The sequence below is a fragment of the Hoplias malabaricus genome, chromosome 2, assembly GCF_029633855.1.
Source record: "Hoplias malabaricus isolate fHopMal1 chromosome 2, fHopMal1.hap1, whole genome shotgun sequence".
In the NCBI taxonomy this organism is placed as follows: Eukaryota; Metazoa; Chordata; class Actinopteri; order Characiformes; family Erythrinidae; genus Hoplias; species Hoplias malabaricus.
This window is the reverse complement of record NC_089801.1, coordinates 15822063-15842651: the sequence shown is the minus strand read 5'-3', so window position 1 is coordinate 15842651 and position 20589 is coordinate 15822063. Positions and strand designations below refer to the sequence as shown.

Genomic DNA, 20589 nt, shown 5'->3' with positions numbered 1-20589 from the left:
ATTTCTGCTGAGTTGTGATTCATCTTCCTTTCTTTTCTTCTCCCCTCCCAACTTTTGAAAATATCTCTTTTTTATGTCACACATAATTTAGCTTATAAACAATGTCAGGACATGGAGTTAGTGCAGCAATCCTATATGTATCTTTATACAACTAGAGCATTTAAAGGATCTGAAAAATTCATAAGTAGTATTGGTTCAGTCACCAACTAAAAGAAAATTAGTAACAAGAACATATGCCATATACAGTATATTAAATATATGCTTCACCCTCATCATAAGCAACAATAAATGTCTTTGGTTTTTAGGCTTTCTCATTCTCAGTCATGTGGTTGTGAATATTGTACTGTAGTTCAAAACTGTTGTGCCCATTTTGAACCCGGAGCAAGTGCACGGCTCTATTGCTCAATGCTATTGACAGTGGAACGTTTGAACCGGACTTAGGACTTAGGGAGTGGCCACATTTGAGTAATGTCTTCAGAAGTGTGGATTAGGATTGGTCAGTCCACAGATTCTTGGAGCTTGTGATTGGCCAGTCCTGTTACCCTTCCTGTTTCTGCCTGGCCTTGAGCCATATACTGATTTTTGTGTGTATGTGTGTGTGTGTATGTGTGTGTGTGTGTGTGTGTGTGTGTGTGAATGAGGAAGTGTGTGTGTGGTTTGGTTCAGTTCTGCTGAGTTGTCTGTTATTCAGTCATTTCAACAGTCACATGCTTTTACAGTGGGGCTCTCGACACGGACCATGAAACCTGCAGGTAGTAAATGTGTGTGTGTGTGAACTTGAATGTATGTCTTACCTGAAAAGATTATGAATTGTTGGCCTGTATACTTTTTTGTGTTACACTTTACACCAGGTTTGTGATCTGGTTAAATTGTGTGTGTGTGTTTGTGTGAGCACTTGTTTTTGTTTTTGTATATTCACAAAGCAAGTCAGTCATCTTGTATGTCTTCCTGGTTACTAAGGGTAAAACTGAGACTGGGTTGAAGGTTAGGTTTAGAAAATTACTACATATATGTACCTGCTTAAATGTGAAACTCGTCATTTACTTAATTTCCAGTCAAATGGTCCATTAAGAGAAAGTTATTTGTTTTTGTTTGTCTGAGATCTCAGGATATAAGATATAAGATAATACACTTGCATAAGGAAATGAAGAAAAATAATAATAAGGACAGAAATCACCCTCTACACTTACACAAAAAATACACACACATACACAAAAAAATAAGTGCTATATTTTCAAACAATCATGTGACAAACCCAGATCTCAGACTTCAATATCACAGAAAATGTTTGGGATTTCGTAGATCATGAGAAGCAGAAAGAGCAACTCCATCTCCTAAACACACTAACTTTTAGAGGTTTTGAAAAAACAATTTCATACTGATCTAAATGGACCACAACATTCAAACATTCTACAGACTATGTCCATGATATCAGCTCCACAGACCATACACGAGCACTTTGCAATTCTGCACTCACAGATTGTGGTCCATCTACTGTGCTGCAAACTTTGAAATCCTCCTTTCACCCTGTTCTTCAATGGTCAGTACCCCCACAGGTCAATCACAGAGCAGGTAGCCTAGGATTTGGGTGGTGGATCATTCTCAGTGCTGCAGTGACATTGATGTGGTGGTGATGTGTTAGCATGTGTTGTAAGTGGATCGGACACAGCACTAACTGGCCACCTTTTTATGTACACCTATATTGTTGGTCCACCCTGTAAATGTAAAGTCAAAGACAGTACCTGATGTGTTGGTTCACAGTTTGTGCTGGTCGTCCTCTAGCCCTTCATCAGTGGACCTCATCAGTTGGCTGGATATTTTTGGTTAGTGGACTATTCTCAGTCCAGCAGTGACACTGCTGTGCATCCCTGCTGTGTCTGATCCACTTCTACCAGCACCCCACCACCACATCAGCGTCATTGCAGTGCTGAAAATGATTCACCAGCCAAGAAGTACTTGCTCTGTGAAGGTCTTGGCACATGAAGAACATGGAGAAATGAAGTTAACAAAGTATGCAGAGTAACAGATCAACTAGTATGTGTAAATGTAGAACTACAAAGTGCACCAAAGTGCCCACTGGAGTTGCTAAAATATACAATGAGTGTGGAAACACTAAAGTTACTGTTCAGTATTTCCAATTTTTCCTGATTCGTAAAAATGATTAGCTTGTACTTAAATATACTTTTGATTGGAAATTATGAACATTGAACATTACTGTACGCATGGGACGTATATTTGACCCCGTGTCCCAACAAGGTACAAAAACCAACGGGTGAGAGTGTGTTCCACGTTAAGCTCTGTGTGGGTTGTTGGATCAAGCCTGCTGTGCATATATAACCATGGCAAAATTGCTAAGCAACCTAACCCCGTAACGCTTGATACGGGTATTAAAGTCCACCTGACTGAACTGCCTCTGCTAAATCTCAGCTTTACTCGAGCCCACAAGAATCAAACTTAAAAAGAATATAAAATTAATTCATTAAACTTGTTTAAAACAGCTTACATTCAACTCTTAAAGGTGATAGAAACCTGGGATGACATCATGAATGTTGACTGATACTTAAGTCTACTTTGACCTTTCAATCACAGACTGCTTAAAAAATGTAACCTTGCCCGCTGAATACAATAACTCTTCCTTTCTTTATCCTTTCAGTGCCTTTAGATTTTCTGTACCTTCTGCTGGTGCAGATTTTTGTGCCGGGTCAGGAAAAATCCAGCCTGAGGATTTGGGCATTTTGGGGATTTTTTTCCAACCCGAAGAATGTAGATCCATGAGGTTAAGCAGGCTTTATTAGGCAGCTTTAGGTGCAGAACAGGATTTAAGTTTGTTTGTGTGTGTGTAGGAGTCTGAATTACAGGTTTGAATCATAAGACTTTTGATTAGCATTGGCACCTGAGAACTTAGCAATTAGTGCAAAAAAAAAAAAAAGTTGTTTGAGATTGTCTTCCTTGAATTAGTGATATGTTGCTGATATTACTTGTGCAAACATTTAACTTTGTTGGACCTAGTCCTGAAAATTAAATGTGACCAAATTGCCCTCTTCTGGTGACAACAGGAAAATGTTAATTTATTCATTCAGCTGATTTGATTCATCATCCAAGTTAATGTGGTCTTTCTTAGATAGTCCTGTGGATACTGAGAACTATATTCAGTTAGTGGTAGGTTCTGGATTGTGGGGAAGGCTACAAAAGGGAAATTATACAGTGAAAAACTGCAAAGCCATGACAGTAACAACTGTAAATTCTAGCAAATTTCAATACAGTTTCTGTAAAATAATAATTTAGTAAAATAAGTACTGGTATCAGCCAAAAAACAATTCTTAATGTTTTTTTTTTTTAAAACATTCCATACTATTCATATAAAGTTGTTTTTTTTTGTGGCAAACACATTTTGTAACTGTTTAATACCAAAACCATATTGGGTGCTCCCAGCATGCCTAGCGCCTCCACATTTTGATTTTCATAGTTAATTAAGGTTTTTTTCATTTTCTTTGGGACTGTTTGAAAATGCCTCCACAGTCAGTAGCAGATGTCCTCAAACCCTGGATCCAGGTTACACTATAGTGCAACTGCTAATGTGCCTGAAAGTCCAGGCATAGCATAAAACCAGCTTGCCATTTTCAAATTCCAGCCTGGAACCTGAATCGAAGGTTTATGGGTTTATTTTAAGTATTTAGCTAATAAAATGCTTTTCCTCTCTCATCAGACTCCAACTCTGACTGGAAGCTTGTGTCAGAATGACAGCAGAAGACTCTGCCTCTGCCGTCAGCATGAGCAATTCTAGCCCCTCTTCCAATTCTAAGGCAGCACCTAATCACGCAGGCCACCACAGTTCCGTCCCTGAAGGTGTGGCTGGAGCCACTAATGAAGCTGCTTTGCTGGCCTTGATGGAGCGGACAGGATACCGAATGGTGCAAGAAAACGGACAACGCAAATATGGCCCACCCCCTGGCTGGCAAGGCACTTCCCCTCCAAGGGGGTGTGAGATCTTTGTGGGCAAGATCCCACGTGACGTCTATGAGGATGAGCTGGTGCCAGTTTTTGAGTCTGTCGGGCGCATCTATGAGATGCGCCTGATGATGGACTTTGATGGGAAGAACCGTGGCTATGCCTTTGTCATGTACACACAGAAACACGAAGCCAAGCGGGCCGTCCGAGAGCTGAACAATTATGAAGTGCGTCCGGGACGGTTGCTGGGGGTTTGCTCCAGCGTAGACAACTGTCGTTTGTTTATAGGTGGGATCCCCAAGACAAAGAAACGAGAGGAGATCTTGGAGGAAGTCTCTAAAGTGACTGAAGGCGTGTTGGACGTGATCGTGTATGCAAGCGCAGCAGATAAGATGAAGAACCGTGGCTTTGCTTTTGTTGAGTATGAATCTCATCGTGCAGCTGCAATGGCCAGGAGGAAACTCATGCCAGGACGCATTCAGGTTAGACACTCACAAACTAGTAACTTACCATTTGAGGGTTGTTCAGTCCAGTGGTTCTGATGCTTTTGTTCCTGGATTACATCATACCTAGGCATATGATTTTTTAGACATTGCTTTCTCTTTTCTTACAGTTCACAAAAATCTTTGCTAGTTATGTTGTTAACCATTGATATTTAAGGATTCAAATATGGTAACCTTGCAAATGATCAGTAGCTCCTGTTCTTAAGACTAACCTTTGCTTGACAATCTCCATACAGCTCTGGGGTCACCAGATTGCAGTTGACTGGGCTGAACCTGAAATTGATGTCGATGAGGACGTCATGGAAACGGTAAAGATCCTCTATGTGCGTAACCTAATGATCGAGACTAGTGAAGACACACTCCGTCAGACCTTCAGCCAGTTTAACCCAGGCTGTGTGGAACGTGTTAAGAAAATCCGCGACTATGCCTTCGTTCACTTCACCAGTCGAGATGATGCGGTGGTCGCCATGGACAACCTGAACGGCACAGAGATAGAGGGGTCATGCATTGAGGTGACGTTGGCCAAGCCGGTGGATAAGGAGCAGTATACTCGCTATCAGAAGGCATCCAAAGGAACCGCAACCTTGGCCAGCAGCGAAAGCCCACAGCAGAATTACCTGTATCAATGCGATCCCTACACGCTTGCCTACTACGGCTATCCCTACAACACTCTCATCGGACCCAATCGTGACTACTTTATTAAAGGTTAGACAATTTCTGCCTGTTCTTCTTTTCCTTCTCAGATTGGGTTTGGCTCTTTTTTGATCCACCTGGATTACTAATACGCAGATAAACAAAATCACATCGGAACGACTGTGCCATTTGTTGACAATCATTTTGAATGACTTACAAACTTCAGTGATGATGAGTTGGTACATAATGACTCAAGTATCCTACGGGTTCCAATGTTTGTGCTGTTTCTAAGCTACCTGTCTCCAACAGTATGTCTCTGTTCATAGTCAAGCAACAGAAGAACTGAACTGCCGGTCAATCAAACTGAACCATATTGACTTCAATTTGCCTAGATATTTACTTTTGTAAAAGTATATCAGAATAGATCTTTAGAGCTTATTATTAGCATTCATGGCCAGAGCTGCATGTTAGAGCTAGCCATAAATAAATATTGGTAATGACATTTCTATTCACAGTTAAGTTCACGAAATATCTTCTTACACATTTGGTGTGAAAAAAATGAACCACAATGGAGTGGACCTTAACAACATATTTTATCAAAAACTATGTACGTTTTAATATATAAAATATGTAATATAACATCAAATTGACAATAATCTTCATGGAATGCTAGCTGTGTGCTAGGACAGTATGTTTGTTTTGTAAAATATTTGTTTAATAGCATTACAACAAGGCTACATGGGGGCATGAAGCAAAGAAACAGCTAAAAATCCTGATACTGTTTGATGACAAAGCTGGTTCTCTTTAGGGAATCTATACTATCTGAGAGGTTCCTAACACAAATCACAAACTGTTGATCTTTGTGGTATTTCGGTTGGTAGCAGTTGTGCAAGATCATTTTTTGTTGTTTCTTGGGTTGAACAAAGAGAGTTGATTTCACACCCAAGTTCATTTCCTCAATCTTCCATGCTATACTGGCCATTCCTCATGTGAATGAAAAAAAAAACCCTCTCCCATATCATGTGACATCTTCACTTTAATGCTTATTCAGCTACACCTGACACTACAAGCCATTCAATTTGTTATTAAAACATAGACACACTGAAACACAAGTACCACATAATTATAGATAATATAGACACAAAATAGTTGTTTTTTTTAATTATATAAATATACATATTAAAATCATACCTGTACTACAGTTCAAAAGTATGGAATCAAAGTTTTGAATATTTTAAAGGCTATAGGTGTTAAATAACTGTATAAAGGATTAGTATGGTAGCCTTCACAAGTCTAAATATTTACATATAAATTTATCATATCTTGGAATGGATTTTTTATTCTTCTCTAATGAATGTGATCAAATTACATCTAAAAAAGTAAAAATCAAACAATATTCCTCTGAAAGTGATTCCATACTTTTGAATGGTAGTTGTAAAAGTGTAGGAGAGATGTAGGTGTGGAGTGAGAGATATAAAGGATATACAGGAGGTCCTCGGGTTACGTTAGTCCCGAGTTACGATGTTTCGTGGTTACGACACATCTCCCATTTACTGTATAAAGCCTTGTTTCGACTTAAGTGGTTTTGCGTCGTAAACGTCGTAACGCGAACTTCGTGTGTGGTGCGGCGCGGCGGAAGAATACGCGGTTACGCGGCTCGGGACCGAGGAGGATAGGTGTTAGTGTAGGATAAGTGCTTATCGTATGTTATTTACGTACAGTATGTGCGTATGTTCCGACCTACATCGAAAATCGGTTTACGACGCGACGTAGGAACGGATCAACGTCGTAAGTCGAGGACCCCCTGTATAATGGCCATTCTTAAATAAGTCTAGTTGGACATTAGCCATAAATCTGCCCAAATATCTCAGTAATAATCCATATGCGTAAAACGCATGAGACAGCGCCCTCTACCCGTGTCTGAAGAACACCCCTTGTCACTTTTATTTCAAGCAGGTACTGTAAGAGGCCGTGGCCGGGCTGGAGCCGGTAACAGGGGCCCAGGGCCCCGGGGCTCGTACCTTGGCGGCTACTCAGCCGGCCGAGGCATTTACAGCCGTTACCATGAAGGAAAGACCAAGCTGCCGGACAAACCATATGAGCTCATGCCCAGTCTGGAGCTGGCAACTGTTAACCCAGTGGGCATTAAGCCTGGCACAAGTCAGTGTGAATCTCAAACACACACAAACAGACACATACACATCCTGACACATTTACACACACATACATTTACATATACACACATTGCTTCACCCAGTGCCTGAGGGGCAGCGAAGCACAAGTGCAGACAGTTTTGTAATTCTTACAATATACAGCTTCCACAGTTGTTCGAGAAGTGAAAATTCATGAATATTTGTGGATACCCACTCAACCAAAATGAAAACAAAAGCCAATCGAGCTCATTTCAAAAGTTTGGGATGATTCCACTGCTCCACAGACCAAGGTTGGGAGGCTGTTGTATACCTTCAGCCAAATATTGGCTAAGTGCAGCTGCTCCAGAGCTTCCCAACTCATTTAATACATTTCTATGGAGATTACACAAGCTTTTAGAGTCTTAGAGTAGCTGAATTCACTAAAATAAAAAGGGTGTCTATAAATATTTGGATACTCAATATACTTTAAAAACTCAGCTCTAAGCCTTAATGTGACCTGCCTGATTTTATATATATATAAAAAAGGAAGCATGTGACTTTGCTGCCCCCTTCTGGACTGGAGTACAGCAGAAAAACACTAACATCTCCCTACTGCTGTGATGATACTATTACAATATTTCTTCTTCTATATATATGCACTGCTGATTATTCTTTCCATTTCAAATAAGCATGTTCTTTCTGCTCAAACACAGCTTGGGCAAAGCTGTGTGGCTTTTAATCCTTTTTTCTTACACTGCTCTTGTGAAATCAGCAGACCTACCTGCCCTTTACTGAGCTTTTTGATCCCTCTGTAACCCTGATCTCAGATCAGTGAGCTTTTCTCCAACTCCTGACAGGAATATTGTGACGTCAGTGAAACCTGCTGATCCTAAATCTGCATTATCCCCAGCAATGAAAAGAGTTTTTGTCTATGGAATCAATGGAGATTGGTGTGTGTAAGCGTGTGTGTGTGTGTGTGTGTGTGTGTGGTTAGCAGTGTTAATCTTAAGCCAAGTCACTTGCCATAAATGACTGAAACCTGGTTGTGTAAGTCTGAACTTCTCCCCTCTTTCTCCACCTTTCTCTTTGCTCATTCCTCTCTTACACACACCTTAGCACTATTTTGACCTAGTGTATTTATATGTTATACTGGCTGGTTTGAACTGAGCTTGACATTTCTGCTTAACTTCACCTATTTTCTGTTCTTCTCCTCATAACCTTCATCCCACATTTTACATGCACTGCCCATCATAATTTTGGGGACACCTTGCCTACTTCTAAATTTTTAAGCATTGTATTTTTTGCTTTTGCAAGTGTTTTTGCTATTGATTTCTGTAATAGTAAATTGACAGTTTTTTCCCCCAAAACATTTGTAAAATACACATTAAAAATAATTTGTTTAAAATTGGTTTAAATCCTTCAGAAGCACGCAGATATAATTAGAATATAAAATGACATTTTTACATTATTGCAAATATATTACTTTTGTTGAAACCGCTAAAGGTTAAAGGTCAGTCATAGTTTAACCCAATTAAAAAATGTTACCAAGCAAAATAAATCTCCCCTAATGCCTTAAAAGCTTACTTTCTTTTATCTGTGGTAGAGTGTGGTTGATGTAGTGGGTAAAACCAAGTCACTTGCCATAACACAGAAGAATATGTTTCAGATAATGCTTCAGTAAGTAGTGGTGACTAGGGTTAGATTCCCCGCTCAGGTAAAGCACAGATTGGTAAAAACTGATGTTATCAGCTGTGAGATGCAGTCATTTCTTGTACACCATACTGTAACTGACTCATTAATGGAACATAGGCAATATTTTTACCTTAAAATTACAACCTCTAAATTGTTGTGATGCCTCACAGACCTGTAATAGTGAAAGTAGAGCCTCTGTCATTGTTACCCTCAGCACTGTGTAAGTTTTGGAGGGGGGTAGGAAACCCCACCACCCCCTTAATTTCAGTGCAGTGCTGTAAAATCAGTTACACTAGAGGGAGCCACAGGAGTAAAAACAACAAACTAAACTCTAAATCCTACGTAGGTGTTCCTTTAAAGATGCAAAATATCATCACTGTAAAATTAAAACATGTATCTCCATTTTTGTTTATTTTTAGTTTACTACATCATTTGAATACAGAAGTTGTCCTTAACAGTATGTAAAATTGTAATGATGAATGGACCAATAGGATTGTTCCACAATTCATTATTTACTTCCATCAAAAGTTAAAAAGGTTTTTTTCCATCTCCTGTATAGTTGCTATTTTGCGGATTCTTGTTATTCATTGGACAGCAACCTCAAGCAAAATAGTCCCCAACAAAAATCATGGCTACTGTTTAAAAGCATAGGTGTTTTAAAAGGTTAGGTGTCCCAAGATTGTAGATGGACAATAAAACATTCCAGACTATATTACCAATTTTCCATTACAGTTTTATTACAGTGGTGTCTTATATTGGGTTAGTGACCGTGTGTCTGGTCTCTGTTTGTTCATGTAGTGGCTCTGCCAGCACTAGGTACACAGTATCCTGCTGTATTCTCTGCTGCTCCTGCTGCTACTAAGCTGGTGGAGGAAGGAAAGATGCATCCAGTGGAGCACTTGATCAACCCTCTAGCCCTCCAGCACGACCCTACAGCTGCTCCAGCCACTGCCACGGTCATCCCAGCAGTCTCCACACCTCCACCCTTCCAGGTACTACAGGAATAATAACCACACCGGACATAAAATTAGACACATGCATCATTCCTTTTTAAATAGTTTGTTTCATCTCCTCTTAATGATAGCATGAATTCTATCAGACACTGGTAACTGGTTATGAGATCCTGTCCATAGAAAACTTTTGTGGTCTTAGCCCACTGATTTTGAGTTCAGCTTGGACTTGGGCTCTCTCAAGAGACTATTGGGTCACTGGGTAATTGAACTGAATTATTAGAAAAGAAATGACATGTGACTAATTTTCCAAAGGCTTACACAAGACAAACAGATTATTTACAAGATGGCATTAATTCAGTCCACATAGAGCACATTAAGTCCACATAATTTAGAAATACCTCTGAATTTTCCTATTGTACTATGCCATATTTCCAAGCAAAGGGTCTTGGAGCTGTCTGAGTGTTTTACTCACTGGTGGGTAGATTTGGTAGGGGCTATTATTGATAAAATTAGTCAAAGCTGTTATTTAACATAATCAAAACAATCCATAATATACAAATCTACAAAATGTATAGGATTTACTTATCCCTTGATAAGACTCAACTTTATCTAAAAATATATAACCTTGCATTAAAGATTTTAAAACACGTTAAGATGTTTTACTTTTCTGATTTATGACAACTGACTGAAGCCTAGTTATAATACAGCTTGTATTCACAATAAATGTCATATCTAAGACGCCCACAAAGCCTAAAGTCCCACCCTTTGGAAATCAAAGTGATTAATTCCTTACTTCTCAGTTATGTTGTTAGTTAATCGTTATGGCCTTCAGTTCAGCTCATGAAGACCTATATATTTGACCAATTTACAAATGTGACAAGTTTTCTTTGTTTTTACATTAAAGTGTTGCATAGAATTACATCACCCACATCCCGATGTATAATTTGACAATAAGTAGATGTTACGCAAATTATATCTATAGGTGTAGATGACTTACTTTCATACAAACTTTTGATGAAAAAAACTAATTAAGTAAATTCAAAGTGTCATTTTTTTAGTGTAGATATGGAGAAACATCCTGATCATTAGGGGCATTTTCTGTTGGGAATTTAAATGATTAAAACCTTGAAGGTACCAGCAAAATAAAATTTTAAAAAAATTCGGCACAACAAACATACATATTCTGATTGATAAAAATGAACTAAAATTACAAAAATGTATTTTTTTAGTTCCCAAAAGTTATTAGAATTTTTGAACGTCTGTGAATGTTTAAAAGGCACTGATCAGTACAAGTACATATGGTAGCGGCCCAGAGACTTGTTTGGGAAACTGCTATAGTACGACTTATAGCATGTAATGCAATAGTGAGAAAATGCCATGGCTTAATTAGTGGCTGCTCATTATTGTACAATAGACTATTATTAACCGTCCACCAAACAATCCACACATCTCCCCAATGTAATAGGAGCTAAGCTGGTGCAAACTGTGAACTGTTAGATCGGCAAGGATCAGGTCCAGGGCCACTGCTATAGGTCATCCCAATGGCTAATTTGGGTCACTGCATCTATACTGCGCCAGCAACAACTATACTGAGTCACCATAATAAGTTCATATAAAAACTAATTAGGCGAGTTTGTACATAAAACGTCAAGCGTCCCAAATATGTCCCCGGGATAACAAGTGACATTTCAGGACAGTGTACGTAATCAAAATAATTGCTTTCCAAAGACATTCCATTGTGTTAAATTTCCACAGTGTGAGCCTTAAGCAATGGAAGAAATGAGGTATTCCATAATTTCTTACTCATCACATCTTCTTTACTCCACCCATGGATTGCTGCAGATAGAAAAAGACTGCTCACTGAGACTGGACACCAGCAAGAAGGCCAAAGGACAGATATTACTGTACTTGTATCTAAAGAAGCAATTTAATATCTGGAAGGTCTTTACATTTAAAAACTACCTTCTTAGCTACTGAGAATATTTGCCACAACAGTGTATTACTCAATATGTGACCACATAAATAGGTTGGTGGCAAGAAATATGTCATTACCTTAAGCACAATAATTAGTTTTGCTCCATAATTTAATCCTAATAATTGTTTTAAAAATAATACTTCTGCAGTTTCTATACATACAACATCTTAACTACTGTGCATCATTATAACTGAACCTGTTCATTTAATTAAAATGTCATTTAAAGGAATACTATGTAACATTGGGTGTTTTTGCTACTGGGCTCCCCGGACAGTTGCTGGGTGTAATTTACTGTTACAGCCCTGTCCTGGTCAAGGGTGAGAAGGAATGGTTTCCATCCCTACTACAAAAATTACATAGTGCTGTTCCCGCAGTGCTGAGCCAGAGTCGCAACAGCAGAGGCTCTGTTCTCTTTATTATAGGCCAGTAAGACATTGCAATGAATTTGAAGCGGTAATTAATAGGGTAAAAACTTATACCCTAAAACCAAATATTCCTAGGTCCACATAATTCACTGATAAATATTTTTGGTAGAGGGACATTATTAATCGTATTTGTTAACCTTTTAATTTGACATAATTAAAACATATATATCAAATACACTAGCATAAGTCATGGGTGTTTACTCATCCCTTGATAAGACTCCACATAAAGTAACAAGTATGTAAACTATTTTTTAGTTCCCACAAATGATCAGACTTCAACAGCGAGTGTTCAGTGGACAAAAAAGATGACCTAACATATCTTCTGTCATTCATAGGGTCGTCCAATCACTCCTGTGTATGCCATGGCTCCTAACGTTCAGAGGATCCCAGCTGCAGCTGCTGGTCTTTATGGTGCAGGATACGTGCCCATTGCTGCCCACGCTAACACAGCGGCCCTGGCAGCGTTGCAGAAAAATGCAGCTGTAGCAGCCGCAGCTTACGGAGGATACGCCGGGTATGTGCCGCAAGCCTTCCCTGCTGCCACCTTTCAGATGCCCATTCATGACATCTACCAGACCTACTAATATGCCCCAGCATTGACCCGTGATTTACGTCACACACTCTAAACAATACACAACCCAAAACTGCTGAGCTACAGCTTCCTATGACATATCTGAAGCTTGCTGGCAAAGCATTAAAAAATATTGAAGACCTCAATTAAATCTGTTGACCCAAAAAAGACAACTCCAACTCTACCCAGGAACCCAAGACATCTGTCCCATATCTTGCACAGATCTAAAAAATTATTTAATCAGACCCACTGGCCTAAATTTGAAAGCCCATACGTTTTAGCTGAGTCCTTGCACTCCTCCTGATCTACTGACCTACCTTTATCTACTGACACATTGCTTACTTCAGGCAGAACTGCAAAAACACACTGACCAAGACTTTCTTAACACTGGACTGTCATGCCTAGAGCTACTGATCCAACTCTATGCACATTCAGTCAAACACAAGAATGTCACATTTGAATTAGTGTATCTTGTGTAACCAACTTATGACTGACTATACACCGACCAAATCCAACTGACCCAGACTGTAAACTCAATAGGTTTAGCCTGCTGATATTAGTGTGCGTACTACTCATTTTTATCTTTCTGATGGACACACTCGTCCCTTCAGTGATACCTTCTGAAGCAACTCATCTCCCTTAATGTGACCAATGACCAACCCTTATGTCTCCTGACACAAATGTCTAAGGTTTTAAACAACTTCTGTGGTTTAGAAATTAAGGCTAGGCAAAGTGAACCAAATCTAGCCTCCAGTTTTTCTGTAAAGATTAATCTAATTCTGCATGTGTTACCTGCTAAGTGCTAGGTTGTAGCTAACTTGGGAAAAGAAAGCTTGTTCTCCCTGGTTTTCTTCTAGTGCTCAACAAAAGGAAATACACCCACAAACAATATGAGGTTGGGCTAACAGCAAACCCCAGAATACAGAATGTAGATTTTGATGCAAACAGTCAGAAAGAAATCTTAGCACTAAAACCAGCAGAATCTGACTTACTGACACTCCTACAACTATTCTTGAACCTTTACAGTCACTGTACCCCCAACACTCCTCTATGGTCACTTCTTTCCAAGAGGAATTTTGAAGGAGCCATCTTGTATTTATGAACTTAAAGAACAGAAATGTAACACATTTAATTCCTGTCTGCACCATATTTTTTTCTGAAGAAAAATAAAGGTTATAAAAAAATGCTACAAAAAACTTAAAATGTATAAAAAAAAAATTAAAACCCCTACAGCTTAACTGCTGAGCCGACACTTAAATGACCACTGAAGAAAGACAATTTAAGGTATTCCTTAAAAATGTGTTTTGAGTTTGTTATACACCAACAGAACTGTTGAAGATGGCACCGTTTGCATTCCACTAGATTGTCTGACTCCATGTCTAAATGATAACACCTAAACATTATATTTAGACCTGTTTATTTTAATATTTTTGTGATATATTTCTTGTTGACTAATGCTTTTAAATTTGCTGTTTAGAAGTTTAGTTTTTGAAGGTTTTAAAACTGTATGCATTTTTATTTTATTTTATTTCATTTTATTTTTTTGCTGTTTCCGCATTTTGTTCTTCTCCAACTGGAAAAGGAAATAAAAATAAAAACCACAGGAACACAGACGATAAATAGCCATCACATTTATAACATATATAGGCATTCAGTAGCCAAATTATAGGCTGTTCACCCTCAGAAGCAGAATGCAATACCTCTATTGGCAAAAGTATTTTTTAAATACCATGTTCAGTTTTCTTAGAGGTTTTTTGTGCTGATATGTTTTTATGGATTGCAGGATTTTTAGAACACTGTGGGGTTGTCCTTCTGTGATATTGTGAATGTACTGACTAGACTGAAAAAATATATCAGATTATTTAAAAAAAAAACAGCTTTTGTAAGACGGCTATTAAATAATAAGATTTGCCTTATGTGCCACTGGGTTTTCTTTAGATCCAGACTACCAGGTTACTATGGCCAAACTCTACTTTAACAGACTATCCAGTCTTAATATGCCTAGTTAGCATATTTATTTTTAACTTTTAAGTGTCAATGAACTTAATTATATTGGCTTAACAGAAACACTGTCCATATGTGGAAGAATGTTTGTGCTGTTTATTTGACTATTCCCTTTGGCTTTTATGAACTTATTTCTGTCTTTTCTTAATTGAACAAATTTAACCAAGGTCTTTTCCTTACTCCATTTGCATAATCGGAGTACATTGTTTTTTTTGTCCGTCCATGGATTTATGTTTATGTTTTGGAAGTTTAATTTTGTTTTTTATTTAGTGTGTAATTTTTTTGTCTTTGTTGCTCCATATGGTACCATGTGAGGTGGATTTATTTTTTATTTTTTAAGAGGGGGCAGTGAGGTGCATTTAAATATATATTTTTAAATGTGAGAGTTTGGGGCATGTGAAAAACAGTCGGCAAGTATCTTTTATATAACACATTTGCCACAAATAGTGTGTGTTCTAAACTGGCAAACAGGCACTTTTACACTTTGTACCGCCTTATTTAAAATGAATGGGACCAAACTGGAACCAGGGAGCTCAGAGAAATTCACTGCTATTCATTTTCTACGACTATGCTGTCCACAAAACTGCTGCATATCCCCACTCTGACTATTTTAATGTTGCCAAAAGGTATTTGGACCATGTATTGCAGTTATTGCAACTATTTACGAAATGTTAGCTTAGAGGTATCAGCTTGTTAGCTGCTAACATTTAGTAACCTGTGGCTAATGAATAATAACTACTGTTAAAGTTCTGGAAGTGGGAAGTCTGAGCTCAGAATATCTCATCTAGCCCCTATGTATTTAATTTAAATAAATAAATAAATAAATAAATATGGGTGACCCCATGAAATAAGGTCATGTTTGTAAAAACTAAATAGCTAACATTAATTATGAGTGAAAATGGAGACATTATTTTATTAGTACATGTAAGCAGTTGGGAAACTCCTGTCTGAGATCTTTCATTTTTACAAAGTAAAAGAAATTGGAAATTCTGAGCTTTAGCCAAACAAAGCATAGCATCAACTAGAGAATAGCAACTAGTAATCTAAATATAAGCAAGCAAATTAGCGTCAAGAAGCTAGCAACTGGTAACCAGCAGACCAACAGGCAATCAGAAAGTACAAAACTAGTAACTAGCAGTGGTATAGCCATGAGTAGGTCTTGGTGGGCCTGGGCCCACCTATATTTGACCAAGACCCATCAAGTTAGGCAGAGCTATTTTCCTCCATGCATACTCATTTCCACAAGTCAGATTCAGTAGGACCTCGAGGGGAATGCAAGGCACATTAAATGCTGCCAGATGCTTGCCTTGTATTGGTTAGCACTTTGACACTTTCAGGACAAGTTGCACGCCTCGACAACAAACAAATGGAATAAAAACTCTCCCACTCATGGCTATAGTGTCCCCTTCAGAAAGTTTGCAGATGTGCCTTATTTTTGAAGAAAAATTTGTGCCTGAGCACTCTTGCCAAAGCCTAATTATTTGTTAACTTCTGGCTATGCCACTTGTAACTAGCAACTAGTAATTACTAGCTAGGCCTCGTGACTGACTATCGTCTGCCACAAAGTCTGCGAAGGTCACTGATTTCTCAGAGTTCTATAGATGACCATCATTTGGTAAGTGAATGTGCGGTTGTGTACTTTGGGATTTATTGGTCCTTTTTGTAGGGGATTTACTCAGTAGTGCCTTTTCTCCCTAGTGGACAAAACTTGCAACTTCTACATGGCTTTATGACCTATGTGCCTACAGTAGATTGTAATGAAACCTCAGTTTGTACTTGACCACTTACTGACCACTTCATAAATTTCTAAGGACTGTGCTGTATCACTGTATCATCCATTTCCTTGTTCATGCAAATATTAGTGTGGTCAGAAGTGGATGCTTCACTCATCTTTTCATCTCCTCTCCTCCCATTTATTATGCTCTCCCTATACTCTCTATTGTCAAGGTGAAGGATTTTTGTGTTTTTGTTTTGGAGTTTTTTGGGGGTAAGAATTATAGAGTTGTGCTGCTTATAGGGTGTGTTGTTTGTTTGTTTTATTATTATTATTATTTTTGTTGTTGCTTTAGCTTATTGTTGAAACATGTTTAACTGAGTATAAACTGTGTGTTAAGACTGAGCGACATCTGCAATGGGAAAGCTACTTAAGGTCCAGTCCACAGCCTCAAAAACAACACTTAGGCTTGCACCAATATTTATTCAGATCTGTGTTGGCTAAATGTATTGGAACCTCGTAGTTATCACAAAGTCTGAACACACTCCTGAGAATGTGTGCTGGTTGTCCTTAAGTGAAGCTTCTCCTAATGTAGGGTTCTTTTTGTCTCCTTAGAATCTTGTATTTTGACCTAAACGTCAGGATATATTTAAAAAAAAGGTATATATATATATATATTTACATTGCATTGTTTTGTGTATGAAGTAAGAAGAAATGCTATAATATATTTGAAGTGAACCATTTTTTTCTTCTTTGTATGCGCCTTGTTCCTTGTTTAGACAGTTTTGCCAAAGTGTTCAATGGTGTGTGAATTGGTGCAAAAACATTGTGTATTTTTGCAGATATACTGGATACAGCTGGCCAGTTTTACCTGAGTGCTGACCCAAAAAATGTGTCAGTCATCTACTGGAAACAATTTGCTTCCTTTCGTGATCATTTCATTAACACTACATAACGTAGTTTTTTAACACATGTTTTTCCTTTTTTTTCCCTTGTAACATCAAAACTAAACGAACAAGATGTGGATGGCTGCAGATATTTTGGAGCTGTTGCCAAAATACTTCTAACCGTCTCTTTGTAGATCTGTTTTCTATCATGCAATATTTGTAAGAGGCTTTTTTTTGCATCCTTGTAGGCTATTTATAGTGGTTCTGTAGCTGAATAAAGCATTATAAAAAGAATATTTCCTGTGTTTTTATTACTTCTAATTTTTCTGACTGTCAATGTAGAAATATTGCCCAGGTTTATACATGGGCTGTTACTTGTTAAAGATTTGCTAACAGGCAGTTACTAGTAAGTTACACCTAATGACTAGCATCTAGCTAGAAACTATCAGCTTCTGACAGACTAATGCTGTGTTTAGCTCAGCTTAGTTAATAAGAGCTTGGAATGTGAATTATGTTGGTACAATATTCCATTAATTCATTGTTCATAACCACTTATCCAGTTCAGGATTGCAGTGGGTTCAGACACCAGGAACACACCCTGGAGGGGGCGCCAGTACTTCACAGGGTGACACACACTCATACCTATGGTGAATGGGCGCAAGGCAGGAATACACCCTGGAGGGGGCACCAGTCCTTCAAAGGGCAATACACACCCTCACACATACGGACACTTTTAAATCCACCTACTAACGTGTGTTTTTGGACTGTGGGAGGAAACCCACGCGGACACGGGGAGAACACACCAAACTCCTCACAGACAGTCACCTGGAGTGGGACTTGAACTCACAACCTTCAGGTCCCTGGAGCTGTGTGACTGTGACTATGTGCTGCGTTGCTGCGCCACAGTGCCACCCTACAATATTACATAAGTTAATAGTACTTTTGTGACCTACTTATTTTTTAGCATGTTATATATCTCCATAAATAATGTACATTTTACACTAGTTTACGTTATACATAAGGAGGAGGGTGTAATAGAGGAGAGTTGGTTGATCAGAGTGTTATGGGTCGAGTTTATGATCAAAGTTAAAAGAAAATAAGTAATTTTTTGAATAAACTGGTTTATTCAATGTCACCATCAAATTCATGAGTTGATCTTCATATAAAATCAAAGGGAAGAATTTTTAATATGTAATTAAATATATTATACATTATATTTGTTTATGATTCTTTTATTTGGCTATAAATATTAGTGTAGAACTAATTATTTTACTTATATTTTTAATGTAAGAGAAGGGTGCGAACCTTAACCTCGTTGGGTTAACTTCGAAAAATTTCATTTGTGAAAAAGAAGTAATGTAAAGGCCCTTGTACCTTTATATTCTGTACATACACTCTATCTATCAATCTATCCAGGTTAAACTTAACTGATCAAGAATTAGTTACTGGTAGTGTAGGCATATCCTGCATGTCACTCACTAGCAATAAATCCAATGTACCTATGAACCTTGAAATCAAGAGTTAACTATATTATACAGACATCTATGAGAACTGTGATTTTTCCTTATAAAGCAAAATGGATTCTTTTGCCTTACTTGACTTTGCACATCCTATATCACTTGTGCACATTGCAATGACAATGCTGAAACAATATATTTTGCCTATATTTTGTATTACTTGACATGTGTCCCTGAAAACTCTCAATTTCAAGTGTCATATAGCCCTACCCTGCTTTACCAACAAGAATTGAGACACTCAAAACGTAGGCAAATCAATAGGGTAGAGCTAAGGAAATAGGATTCTCTAAATGTGTATAATGCAGTGAAAACCAACTATAGAACATTTCATGGATATCTTCTTCAATATTTGAAAATGATGAAATTCATTTGAGAAGTATGTCAATGCATTTAAAAAAACAACAACAACAACCTTGAATTCTGGGCCAGATGTGGTTGTCTTTACTTCATTCACTTTGGAGAGTATGTAGGGCATATATCTGGCTTACGTCTACACCAGTTAGCACGCTACCCTTGTTTTTGATCAGAGGAACCATTCAGCTGGTTCACTCTGTGCGCTCTGTCACTCCCATGATGACGTCCATCCACTGCCTCCACTTCTGGAGTGAGACTGAAAGGTACTGGAGCATGCTAATGCTGTATGGCTGTGCATTTGGCTCCAGTTCAGCTAAAACTGGCCTATATTTGAAAAGACCAGTGTCCTCAAAGACACTTATTTTTACGGATTTCAGCAGCTACTTAAACTAGATCCAGATTGCACGCAACGTCGCAGCCCAGAAGAATACAGTCATATGAAGTGTCCACTACCATGAATCCAGAAATTCTGCCCATTTTTTTCTACTCAAGTGTTACCAATAGCATTCCTATACATAGAACTGTTCCAGCTTGACTTGACCAAGACTTTGTCAGGTTAGCCAGAGGAGGGCGCTCATGCAATATCTCTTCACTTTAGAAAGAAAAACAACTTCTGTGTGTACAGACACAGTTCAATTCTGAACACAGCTGGTTTAGTCTCCATAGGTTAATCTTTCATCTCCATAGAAATGAACTGAAATGGGACACTTTAGAGCAGCTGCAGCTGAGCTTAAACTGACCAGGCTCAGGGCCAAGGGTTGACCAGAAGAGTATAAATCCAACCAACGCTGGGCTGTAGGGCTGTGAAATTGCCCCCTCTAGAACAATGGAGCACCTTTTAATACCTCACCCAGCATTAGTACCTGACCTCCTTTTGCGCTTGTAGCTGAATTTAATCGGAAACTCTGAGATATCTTCCAACATCTAGTGTAATGTCTTCCTGGAAGAGTAAAGGCTGTGACGTCTATTTACTTAGTATTCTATTCAGAGGGACTAAAAATGCATTATAATGACAATGGGAGACTCCTGTATTTAAAACTTTTTTTTTTTATTTTGGGTAAAATGTATGTAAATATCTACATCAAACAAAAGTGTCCCAGAGTTTCAGAACTTAGGCCAAATTCTCCTGTCTTCTTAATACTTTTATGAAATATGTTACTTTATCTCAGTGATCTCTGAATTCTGATTTCAAACCTCTGTTTACAAGAAACATGAGATTAACATGTGAATACATGGTCTGAAACAAAATAATGAAGTAATCTGTGAGATTAATCAGGCCCT

The 20589-nt window shown here is 38.2% G+C and overlaps 1 protein-coding gene across 5 annotated transcripts in view; it reads left to right on the top strand.

Annotated features, from left to right (window-relative positions):
• The window catches only part of rbm47 (RNA binding motif protein 47), a 43574-nt gene extending 25862 nt beyond the window's left edge, over positions 1-17712 (top strand). For 2 of the 5 annotated variants that reach the window (XM_066658939.1, XM_066658941.1), the window contains exons 2-6: positions 3707-4430; positions 4688-5156; positions 7038-7244; positions 9707-9900; positions 12597-17712. In XM_066658939.1, coding sequence (XP_066515036.1) covers positions 3738-4430; positions 4688-5156; positions 7038-7244; positions 9707-9900; positions 12597-12845 — 1812 coding nt within the window. In that variant the 5' untranslated portion in view covers positions 3707-3737 and the 3' untranslated portion in view covers positions 12846-17712. Of the gene's footprint in view, positions 1-718; positions 753-3706; positions 4431-4687; positions 5157-7037; positions 7245-9706; positions 9901-12596 lie in introns of those variants that run through there. The other 3 variants (XM_066658940.1, XM_066658943.1, XM_066658944.1) reach the window with 3 other exon arrangements.
• Positions 17713-20589: the final 2877 nt, after the last annotated feature.